Source organism: Leptodactylus fuscus, unplaced genomic scaffold (genome assembly GCF_031893055.1).
Source record: "Leptodactylus fuscus isolate aLepFus1 unplaced genomic scaffold, aLepFus1.hap2 HAP2_SCAFFOLD_411, whole genome shotgun sequence".
Taxonomy (NCBI): Eukaryota; Metazoa; Chordata; class Amphibia; order Anura; family Leptodactylidae; genus Leptodactylus; species Leptodactylus fuscus.
In genome coordinates, this window is record NW_027440436.1 from 1 (window position 1) to 13,163 (window position 13,163).

Here is a 13,163-nt window from a genome sequence, read left to right on the forward strand (position 1 = left end):
TAATCATTATCTGGGGGACAGCAAGGATTATCTGACAGGACTGCAGGGGGCGATACTTATACTGTATATACCCTGTGTCACTTATATACTATATAAGAGTCTTTGCTGTGTAATCATTATCTGGGGGACAGCGAGGATTATCTGACAGGACTGCAGGAGGCGATACTTATACTGTATATACCCTGTGTCACTTATATACTATATAAGAGTCTGTGCTGTGTAATCATTATCTGGGGACAGTGAGGATTATCTGACAGGACTGCAGGGGGCGATACTTATACTGTATATACCCTGTGTCACTTATATACTATATAAGAGTCTTTGCTGTGTAATCATTATCTGGGGGACAGCGAGGATTATCTGACAGGACTGCAGGGGGCGATACTTATACTGTATATACCCTGTGTCACTTATATACTATATAAGAGTTTGTGCTGTGTAATCATTATCTGGGGACAGCGAGGATTATCTGACAGGACTGCAGGGGGCGATACTTATACTGTATATACCCTGTGTCACTTATATACTATATAAGAGTCTGTGCTGTGTAATCATTATCTGGGGGACAGTGAGGATTATCTGACAGGACTGCAGGGGGCGATACTTATACTGTATATACCCTGTGTCACTTATATACTATATAAGAGTCTGTGCTGTGTAATCATTATCTGGGGGACAGCGAGGATTATCTGACAGGACTGCAGGGGGGGGGGGCGATACTTTTGGCCAACACTATATAATGCGGTGGGCTGTGAGGTCCTGGACAGCACTTTAGGTGTAATGTCCTCCCCATGCAGCTGCCAGGGTTAGTGCAGGCCCGAGGCCTAGACCTGATACTTTGGACTCTGTATAACGGAGGGACAGAACTTTAATACTGGCAGGCCTTACAGCAATTATATTGTAAATAAAAGCAAACAGCTGAACCCCTGGGGGACCTTCCCCGGCAGAGTCTACTGCTTAAGGACAATTCACAGTCACAGGTGAGGGCACTTTGGGGTTGCTCTCCAGAATCAGGTCACTTGAAGAGGCGGCTTCTCTTTAGCACTTCTGTGGCAGATCCAAACTGCTGCACCTCTCGCCTGAAGTCCTGGAGCCGGCGCAGGTCCCGGCGTTGAGCAGCAGATGTCGGCTTCTTTATATACGACACTTGACTAAGCAGCTTATCACACAGGTAGTGCAGCCATAGAACATTGGAGTGCGGCTTATACAAGGACCAGACGTTCCTGCCGAGGACAAGACAGTGTCAGCTACATCCATGAAATCCAACCTACTACAGTCATGGCCAAAAGTTCTGAGAATGCTACGAATAGTAATTGTTACAAAGTCTACAGCTTCAGTTTTCCTAATGACAATTTGCATATACTCCAGAATGTTATACAGAGGATCAGCTTAACAGCAATTACTTGCAAAGTCAATATTTGCCTAGAAAATGAACTTTATCCCCCAAAACACATTTCAACATCATTGCAGCCCTGCCTTAAAAGGACCAGCTAACATGGTTTCAGTGATTGCTCCAGTAACACAGGTGTGGGTGTTGATGAGGACAGGGCTGGAGGTCAATCTGTCATGATTAAGTAAGAATGACACCACTGGACACTGTAAAAGCAGGCTGGTGCTTGGCATCATTGTTTCTCTTCTGTTACCCATGGTTATCTCTAAAGAAACACGTGCAGTCATCATTGCACTGCACAAACATGGCCTAACAGGGAAGAGTATCGCAGCTAGAAAGATTGCACCGCAGTCACCAATCTATCGCATCATCAAGAACTTCAAGGAGAGAGGTTCCATTGTTAGCAAAAAGGCTCCAGGGCGCCCAAGAAAGACCAGCAAGCGCCAGGACCGTCTCTTAAAAGTGTTTCAGCTGTGGGATCGGGCTACCAGCAGTGCAGAGCTTGCTCAGGAATGGCAGCAGGCAGGTGTGAGTGCATCTGCACGCACTGTGAGGAGGGAGACTCTTGGAGCAAGGCCTGGTCTCAAGGAGGGCAGCAAAGAAGCCACTTCTCTCCAGAAAAAACATCAGGGACAGACTGATATTCTGCAGAAGGTCCAGGGAGTGACTGCTGAGGACTGGGGGAAAGTCATTTTCTCTGATGAATCCCCTTTTCGATTGTTTGGGACATCTGGAGAACATCTTATTGGAGAAGAGGAGGTGAGCGCTACCACCAGTCTTGTCTCATGCCAACTGTAAAGCGTCCTGAAACCATTCATGTGTGGGGTGGCTTCTCAGCCAAGGGAATCGGCTCTCTCACAGTCTTGCCTAAAAACACAGCCATGAATAAAGAATGGGACCAGAATGTCCTCAAAGAGCAACTTCTCCCAACCGTCCAAGAGCAGTTTGGCCATCAACAATGCCTTCTCCAGCATGATGGAGCACCTTGCCATAAAGCAAAGGGGAGAACTAAATGGCTCAGGGAACAAAACAGAGATTTTGGGTCCATGGCCTGGAAACTCCCCAGATCTTAATCCCATTGAGAACTTGTGGTCAATCATCAAGAGACGGGTGGACAAACAAAATCCTACAAATTCTGACAAAATGCAAGCATTGATTGTGCAAGAATGGACGGCTATCAGTCTGGATTTGGTCCAGAAGGTGATTGAGAGCTGCCAGGGAGAATTGCAGAGTCCTGAAGAAGAAGAAGGGGCAACACTGCAAATATTACACCGCTGCAGTAACTCCTTCTAACTGTCACTATAAGCTTTTATTACTCAGAATATGATTGCAATTCTATTTCTGTATGTGATAAAAACATCTGACAAACACACAGAAACCAGAGGGAGCAGATCATGTGACAAGAGGAGATTTGTGGCAGTCTCAGAACTTCTGGCCATGACTGTATGTAACATGGCTGATCCATAGAGGTAGAAACCCTAAGGAAGAACTACTAAGAATGGGAAACATCGAACAACCACCGAGGGGGTGGGCAGCAAAGAAAGCACCAACAATGTGTATGGAGAAGTCTAGAATCTCCAGAACCAGTGGTCAATGTACCATATGTCATAGTATACAGAAGATACAGGAGTCACCATATCCATTGTTATGCGCCTTCTTCAAGATGAGACCAGTTTCTGACTACCATAGACTTCCACTCTAGGGTGGGGGAGGGGGGGGGCTGGGTCTGCCTCTTGGGGGTACTTTGCACATCTGAGTAGGATAGCCACGGATTGCTGAAAGTCAGGCTGAAGAGTGATCCATAGTGTTATCCGGAGGACGCTTTGGCTTAATAGCTAGTAAATAGGAGCCATGTTTCCAGGCCTATTACAGCTGCCTGAAATAGCGCCCCAGTGATAGTCTAGATACGCACCATCCACGGCCTCTCTCGGCTCCAGTCTAGATACGCACCATACACAGAATCCCCCGGGTACAGTCTAGATACGCACCATCCACAGCCTCCCCAACTCCAGTCTAGATACGCACCATCCACAGCGTCCCCCAGCTCTAGTCTAGATACGCACCATCCACAGCCTCCCCCAGCTCTAGTCTAGATACGCACCATCCACAGCCTCCCCCAACTCCAGTCTAGATACGCAACATCCACAACGTCCCCCAGCTCTAGTCTAGATACGCACCATCCACAGCCTCCGCCGGCTCCAGTCTAGATACGCACCATCCACAGCCTCCGCCGGGTACAGTCTAGATACGCACCATCCACAGCCTTCCCCGGCTCCAGTCTAGATACGCACCATCCACAGCCTCCGCCGGGTACAGTCTAGATATGCACCATCCACAGCCTCCCCCAACTCCAGTCTAGATACGCACCATCCACAGCCTCCCCCGGGTACAGTCTAGATACGCAACATCCACAGCCTCTCTCGGCTCCAGTCTAGATACGCACCATCCACAGCCTACCCCAACTCCAGCCTAGATACGCAACATCCACAGCGTCCCCTAGCTCCAGTCTAGATACGCACCATCCACAGCCTCCCCCAGGTACAGTCTAGATACGCACCATCCACAGCCTCCCCAACTCCAGTCTAGATACGCACCATCCACAGCCTCCCCCAACTCCAGTCTAGATACGCACCATCCACAGCCTCCCCCGGGTACAGTCTAGATACGCACCATCCACAGCCTCTCTCGGCTCCAGTCTAGATACGGACCATCCACAGCCTCTCTCGGCTCCAGTCTAGATACGCACCATCCACAGCCTCCCCGGGTACAGTCTAGATACGCACCATCCACAGCGTCCCCCAGCTCCAGTCTAGATACGCACCATCCACAGCCTCCCCCGGGTACAGTCTAGATACGCACCATCCACAGCGTCCCCCAGCTCCAGTCTAGGTACGCACCATCCACAGCCTCCCCCGGGGACAGTCTAGATATGCACCATCCACAGCGTCCCCCGGGTACAGTCTAGATACGCACCATCCACAGCCTCCCCCGGGTACAGTCTAGATACGCACCATCCACAGCCTCCCCCAGCTCCAGTCTAGATACGCACCATAAACAGCCTCTCTCGGCTCCAGTCTAGATACGCACCATCCACAGCCTCTCTCGGCTCCAGTCTAGATACGCACCATCCACAGCCTCCCCCAACTCCAGTCTAGATACGCACCATCCACAGCCTCCCCCAACTCCAGTCTAGATACGCAACATCCACAGCGTCCCCCAGCTCTAGTCTAGATACGCACCATCCACAGCCTTCCCCGGCTCCAGTCTAGATACGCACCATCCACAGCCTCCCCCGGGTACAGTCTAGATACGCACCATCCACAGCCTCCCCAACTCCAGTCTAGATACGCACCATCCACAGCCTCCCCCGGGTACAGTCTAGATACGCAACATCCACAGCCTCTCTCGGCTGCAGTCTAGATACGCACCATCCACAGCCTCTCTCGGCTCCAGTCTAGATACGCACCATCCACAGCCTCCCCCAACTCCAGTCTAGATACGCAACATCCACAGCGTCCCCCAGCTCTAGTCTAGATACGCACCATCCACAGCCTTCCCCGGCTCCAATCTAGATACGGACCATCCACAGCCTCCCCCGGGTACAGTCTAGATACGCAACATCCACAGCCTCTCTCGGCTCCAGTCTAGATACGCACCATCCACAGCCTCCCCGGGTACAGTCTAGATACGCACCATCCACAGCCTCCCCGGGTACAGTCTAGATACGCACCATCCACAGCGTCCCCCAGCTCCAGTCTAGATACGCACCATCCACAGCCTCCCCCGGGTACAGTCTAGATACGCACCATCCACAGCCTCCCCCGGGTACAGTCTAGATACGCACCATCCACAGCCTCCCCCGGGTACAGTCTAGATACGCACCATCCACAGCCTCCCCGGGTACAGTCTAGATACGCACCATCCACAGCCTCCCCCGGTACAGTCTAGATACGCACCATCCACAGCGTCCCCTGGCTCCAGTCTAGATACGCACCTTCCACAGCCTCTCTCGGCTCCAGTCTAGATACGCACCATCCACAGCCTCCCCGGGTACAGTCTAGATACGCACCATCCACAGCCTCTCTCGGCTCCAGTCTAGATACGCACCATCCACAGCCTCCGCCGGCTCCAGTCTAGATACGCAAAATCCACAGCCTTCCCCGGCTCCAGTCTAGATACGCACCATCCACAGCCTCCGCCGGCTCCAGTCTAGATACGCACCATCCACAGCCTCCCCCGACTCCAGTCTAGGTACGCACCATCCACAGCCTCCCCCGAGTACAGTCTAGGTACGCACCATCCACAGCCTCCCCCGGGTACAGTCTAGGTACGCACCATCCACAGCCTCCCCCGGGTACAGTCTAGATACGGACCATCCACAGCCTCCCCCGGGGACAGTCTAGATACGCACCGTCCACAGCGTCCCCTAGCTCCAGTCTAGATACGCACCATCCACAGCCTCCCCCAGCTCCAGTCTAGATACGCACCATCCACAGCCTCCCCCAACTCCAGTCTAGATACGCACCATCCACAGCCTCCCCCGGGTACAGTCTAGATACGCACCATCCACAGCCTCCCCGGGTACAGTCTAGATACGCACCGCCCACAGCGTCCCCCAGCTCCAGTCTAGATACGCACCATCCACAGCCTCCCCCGGGTACAGTCTAGATACGCACCATCCACAGCCTCCCCCCGGTACAGTCTAGATACGCACCATCCACAGCCTACCCCAGCTCCAGTCTAGATGCACACCATCCACAGCCTACCCCAGCTCCAGTCTAGATACGCACCATCCACAGCGTCCCCCAGCTCCAGTCTAGATACGCACCATCCACAGCCTCCCCCGGGTACAGTCTAGATACGCACCATCCACAGCCTCCCCCGGGTACAGTCTAGATACGCACCATCCACAGCGTCCCCCCAGCTCCAGTCTAGATGCGCACCATCCACAGCCTCCCCCCGACTCCAGTCTAGATACGCACCATCCACAGCCTACCCCAGCTCCAGTCTAGATACGCACCATCCACAGCGTCCCCCAGCTCCAGTCTAGATACGCACCATCCACAGCCTCCCCCGGGTACAGTCTAGATACGCAACATCCACAGCGTCCCCCAGCTCCAGTCTAGATACGCACCATCCACAGCGTCCCCCAGCTCCAGTCTAGATACGCACCATCCACAGCCTCCCCGGGTACAGTCTAGATACGCACCATCCACAGCGTCCCCCAGCTCCAGTCTAGATACGCACCATCCACAGCCTACCCCAGCTCCAGTCTAGATACGCACCATCCACAGCGTCCCCCAGCTCCAGTCTAGATACGCACCATCCACAGCGTCCCCCAGCTCCAGTCTAGATACGCACCATCCACAGCGTCCCCCGGGGACAGTCTAGATACGCACCATCCACAGCCTCCCCCGACTCCAGTCTAGATACGCACCATCCACAGCCTCCCCCGACTCCAGTCTAGATACGCACCATCCACAGCCTCCCCCAGGTACAGTCTAGATACGCAACATCCACAGTGTCCCCCAGCTCCAGTCTAGATACGCACCATCCACAGCGTCCCCCAGCTCCAGTCTAGGTACGCACCATCCACAGCCTCCCCCGGGGACAGTCTAGATACGCACCATCCACAGCGTCCCCCAGCTCCAGTCTAGATACGCACCATCCACAGCGTCCCCCGGGGACAGTCTAGATACGCACCATCCACAGCGTCCCCTGGCTCCAGTCTAGATACGCACCATCCACAGCCTCCCCCGACTCCAGTCTAGATACGCACCATCCACAGCCTCCCCCGACTCCAGTCTAGATACGCACCATCCACAGCCTCCCCCGGGTACAGTCTAGATACGCAACATCCACAGTGTCCCCCAGCTCCAGTCTAGATACGCACCATCCACAGCCTACCCCAGCTCCAGTCTAGATACGCACCATCCACAGCGTCCCCCAGCTCCAGTCTAGGTACGCACCATCCACAGCCTCCCCCGGGTACAGTCTAGATACGCAACATCCACAGTGTCCCCCAGCTCCAGTCTAGATACTCACCATCCACAGCCTACCCCAGCTCCAGTCTAGATACGCACCATCCACAGCGTCCCCCAGCTCCAGTCTAGGTACGCACCATCCACAGCCTCCCCCGGGTACAGTCTAGATACGCACCATCCACAGCGTCCCCTAGCTCCAGTCTAGATACGCACCATCCACAGCCTCTCTCGGCTCCAGTCTAGATACGCACCATCCACAGCCTCCCCCGGGTACAGTCTAGATACGCACCATCCACAGCCTCTCTCGGCTCCAGTCTAGATACGCACCATCCACAGCCTCCGCCGGCTCCAGTCTAGATACGCAAAATCCACAGCCTTCCCCGGCTCCAGTCTAGATACGCACCATCCACAGCCTCCGCCGGCTCCAGTCTAGATACGCACCATCCACAGCCTCCCCCGACTCCAGTCTAGGTACGCACCATCCACAGCCTCCCCCGAGTACAGTCTAGGTACGCACCATCCACAGCCTCCCCCGGGTACAGTCTAGATACGCACCATCCACAGCCTCCCCCGGGTACAGTCTAGATACGGACCATCCACAGCCTCCCCCGGGGACAGTCTAGATACGCACCGTCCACAGCGTCCCCTAGCTCCAGTCTAGATACGCACCATCCACAGCCTCCCCCAGCTCCAGTCTAGATACGCACCATCCACAGCGTCCCCCGGGTACAGTCTAGATACGCACCATCCACAGCCTCCCCCGGGTACAGTCTAGATACGCACCGCCCACAGCGTCCCCCAGCTCCAGTCTAGATACGCACCATCCACAGCCTCCCCCGGGTACAGTCTAGATACGCACCATCCACAGCCTCCCCCCGGTACAGTCTAGATACGCACCATCCACAGCCTACCCCAGCTCCAGTCTAGATGCACACCATCCACAGCCTACCCCAGCTCCAGTCTAGATACGCACCATCCACAGCGTCCCCCAGCTCCAGTCTAGATACGCACCATCCACAGCCTCCCCCGGGTACAGTCTAGATACGCACCATCCACAGCCTCCCCCGGGTACAGTCTAGATACGCACCATCCACAGCCTCCCCCGGGTACAGTCTAGATACGCACCATCCACAGCGTCCCCCAGCTCCAGTCTAGATGCACACCATCCACAGCCTACCCCAGCTCCAGTCTAGATACGCACCATCCACAGCGTCCCCCAGCTCCAGTCTAGATACGCACCATCCACAGCGTCCCCCGGGTACAGTCTAGATACGCACCATCCACAGCGTCCCCCAGCTCCAGTCTAGATACGCAACATCCACAGCGTCCCCCAGCTCCAGTCTAGATACGCACCATCCACAGCGTCCCCCAGCTCCAGTCTAGATACGCACCATCCACAGCCTCCCCCGGGTACAGTCTAGATACGCACCATCCACAGCGTCCCCCAGCTCCAGTCTAGATACGCACCATCCACAGCCTACCCCAGCTCCAGTCTAGATACGCACCATCCACAGCGTCCCCCAGCTCCAGTCTAGGTACGCACCATCCACAGCGTCCCCCAGCTCCAGTCTAGGTACGCACCATCCACAGCCTCCCCCGGGGACAGTCTAGATACGCACCATCCACAGCGTCCCCCAGCTCCAGTCTAGATACGCACCATCCACAGCGTCCCCCGGGGACAGTCTAGATACGCACCATCCACAGCGTCCCCTGGCTCCAGTCTAGATACGCACCATCCACAGCCTCCCCCGACTCCAGTCTAGATACGCACCATCCACAGCCTCCCCCGACTCCAGTCTAGATACGCACCATCCACAGCCTCCCCCGGGTACAGTCTAGATACGCACCATCCACAGCCTCCCCCGGGTACAGTCTAGATACGCACCATCCACAGCCTCCCCCGAGTACAGTCTAGATACGCACCATCCACAGCCTCCCCCGGGGACAGTCTAGATACGCACCACCCACAGCGTCCCCTAGCTCCAGTCTAGATACGCACCATCCACAGCCTCTCTCGGCTCCAGTCCAGATATGCACCATCCACAGCCTCTCTCGGCTACAGTCTAGATACGCACCATACACAGCCTCCCCCAGCTCCAGTCTAGATACGCACCATCCACAGCCTCCCCCAACTCCAGTCTAGATACGCACCATCCACAGCCTCCCCCGGGTACAGTCTAGGAACGCACCATCCACAGCCTCCCCCAACTCCAGTCTAGATACGCACCATCCACAGCGTCCCCCGGGTACAGTCTAGATACGCACCATCCACAGCCTCCCCCGGGTACAGTCTAGATGCGCACCATCCACAGCCTCCCCCAACTCCAGTCTAGATACGCAACATCCACAGCGTGCCCAGCTCCAGTCTAGATACGCACCATCCACAGCGTCCCCTGGGTACAGTCTAGATATGCACCATCCACAGCCTCCCCCGGGTACAGTCTAGATACGCACCATCCACAGCGTCCCCCGGGTACAGTCTAGATATGCACCATCCACAGCCTCCCCCAGCTCCAGTCTAGATACGCACCATCCACAGCCTCCCCCGGGTACAGTCTAGATATGCACCATCCACAGCCTCCCCCAGCTCCAGTCTAGATACGCACCATCCACAGCCTCCCCCGGGTACAGTCTAGATACGCACCATCCACAGCCTCCCCCGGGTACAGTCTAGATACGCACCATCCACAGCCTCCCCCGGGTACAGTCTAGATACGCACCATCCACAGCCTCCCCCGGGTACAGTCTAGATACGCACCATCCACAGCCTCCCCCGGGTACAGTCTAGATACGTACCATCCACAGCCTCCCCCGGGTACAGTCTAGATACGCACCATCCACAGCCTCTCTCGGCTCCAGTCTAGATACGGACCATCCACAGCCTCTCTCGGGTACAGTCTAGATACGCACCATCCACAGCCTCTCTCGGCTCCAGTCTAGATACGCACCATCCACAGCCTCCCCCGGGTACAGTCTAGATACGCACCATCCACAGCGTCCCCCAGCTCCAGTCTAGATACGCACCATCCACAGCCTCCCCCGGGGTACAGTCTAGATACGCACCATCCACAGCGTCCCCTAGCTCCAGTCTAGATACGCACCATCCACAGCCTCCCCCGGGGTACAGTCTAGATACGCACCATCCACAGCCTCCGCCGGCTCCAGTCTAGATACGCACCATCCACAGCCTCCGCCGGCTCCAGTCTAGATACGCACCATCCACAGCATCCCCCAGCTCCAGTCTAGATACGCACCATCCACAGCCTCCGCCGGCTCCAGTCTAGATACGCACCATCCACAGCATCCCCCAGATCCAGTCTAGATACGCACCATCCACAGCCTCCGCCGGCTCCAGTCTAGATACGCACCATCCACAGCCTCCCCCGGGTACAGTCTAGATACGCACCATCCACAGCCTCCCCCGGGTACAGTCTAGATACGCACCATCCACAGCCTCCCCCGGGTACAGTCTAGATACGCACCATCCACAGCCTCCCCCGGGGACAGTCTAGATACGCACCACCCACAGCGTCCCCTAGCTCCAGTCTAGATACGCACCATCCACAGCCTCTCTCGGCTCCAGTCCAGATATGCACCATCCACAGCCTCTCTCGGCTACAGTCTAGATACGCACCATACACAGCCTCCCCCAGCTCCAGTCTAGATACGCACCATCCACAGCCTCCCCCAACTCCAGTCTAGATACGCACCATCCACAGCCTCCCCCGGGTACAGTCTAGGAACGCACCATCCACAGCCTCCCCCAACTCCAGTCTAGATACGCACCATCCACAGCGTCCCCCGGGTACAGTCTAGATACGCACCATCCACAGCCTCCCCCGGGTACAGTCTAGATGCGCACCATCCACAGCCTCCCCCAACTCCAGTCTAGATACGCAACATCCACAGCGTGCCCAGCTCCAGTCTAGATACGCACCATCCACAGCGTCCCCCGGGTACAGTCTAGATATGCACCATCCACAGCCTCCCCCGGGTACAGTCTAGATACGCACCATCCACAGCGTCCCCCGGGTACAGTCTAGATATGCACCATCCACAGCCTCCCCCGGGTACAGTCTAGATACGCACCATCCACAGCCTTCCCCAGCTCCAGTCTAGATACGCACCATCCACAGCCTCCCCCGACTCCAGTCTAGATACGCACCATCCACAGCCTCCCCCGACTCCAGTCTAGATACGCACCATCCACAGCCTCCCCCGGGTACAGTCTAGATACGCACCATCCACAGCCTCCCCCGACTCCAGTCTAGATACGCACCATCCACAGCCTCCCCCGACTCCAGTCTAGATACGCACCATCCACAGCCTCCCCCGGGTACAGTCTAGATACGCACCATCCACAGCCTCTCTCGGCTCCAGTCTAGATACGCAACATCCACAGCCTCTCTCGGCTCCAGTCTAGATACGCACCATCCACAGCCTCCCCCGGCTCCAGTCTAGATACGCACCATCCACAGCCTCCCCCGGCTCCAGTCTAGATACGCACCATCCACAGCCTCCCCCGGGTACAGTCTAGATACGCACCATCCACAGCGTCCCCCGGGTACAGTCTAGATACGCACCATCCACAGCGTCCCCTGGCTCCAGTCTAGATACGCACCTTCCACAGCCTCTCTCGGCTCCAGTCTAGATACGCACCATCCACAGCCTCCCCCGGGTACAGTCTAGATACGCACCATCCACAGCCTCCGCCGGCTCCAGTCTAGATACGCAAAATCCACAGCCTTCCCCGGCTCCAGTCTAGATACGCACCATCCACAGCCTCCGCCGGCTCCAGTCTAGATACGCACCATCCACAGCCTCCCCCGACTCCAGTCTAGGTACGCACCATCCACAGCCTCCCCCGAGTACAGTCTAGGTACGCACCATCCACAGCCTCCCCCGGGTACAGTCTAGGTACGCACCATCCACAGCCTCCCCCGGGTACAGTCTAGATACGGACCATCCACAGCCTCCCCCGGGGACAGTCTAGATACGCACCGTCCACAGCGTCCCCTAGCTCCAGTCTAGATACGCACCATCCACAGCCTCCCCCAGCTCCAGTCTAGATACGCACCATCCACAGCCTCCCCCAACTCCAGTCTAGATACGCACCATCCACAGCCTCCCCCGGGTACAGTCTAGATACGCACCATCCACAGCCTCCCCCGGGTACAGTCTAGATACGCACCGCCCACAGCGTCCCCCAGCTCCAGTCTAGATACGCACCATCCACAGCCTCCCCCGGGTACAGTCTAGATACGCACCATCCACAGCCTCCCCCCGGTACAGTCTAGATACGCACCATCCACAGCCTACCCCAGCTCCAGTCTAGATGCACACCATCCACAGCCTACCCCAGCTCCAGTCTAGATACGCACCATCCACAGCGTCCCCCAGCTCCAGTCTAGATACGCACCATCCACAGCCTCCCCCGGGTACAGTCTAGATACGCACCATCCACAGCCTCCCCCGGGTACAGTCTAGATACGCACCATCCACAGCGTCCCCCAGCTCCAGTCTAGATGCACACCATCCACAGCCTACCCCAGCTCCAGTCTAGATACGCACCATCCACAGCGTCCCCCAGCTCCAGTCTAGATACGCACCATCCACAGCCTCCCCCGGGTACAGTCTAGATACGCAACATCCACAGCGTCCCCCAGCTCCAGTCTAGATACGCACCATCCACAGCGTCCCCCAGCTCCAGTCTAGATACGCACCATCCACAGCCTCCCCCGGGTACAGTCTAGATACGCACCATCCACAGCGTCCCCCAGCTCCAGTCT

General features: G+C 56.4%; 1 protein-coding gene across 1 annotated transcript in view; it reads right to left on the reverse strand.

The window, feature by feature from the left end:
* Nucleotides 1-729: 729 nt before the first annotated feature.
* Nucleotides 730-13,163, reverse strand: part of HASPIN (histone H3 associated protein kinase) — a gene marked incomplete at its 5' end in the record, with an annotated part of 89,823 nt that continues 77,389 nt past the window's right edge. Inside the window, one exon of the mRNA XM_075261806.1 lies at nt 730-1,223. Coding sequence (XP_075117907.1) covers nt 1,016-1,223 — 208 coding nt within the window. The remainder of the gene's footprint in view (nt 1,224-13,163) is intronic.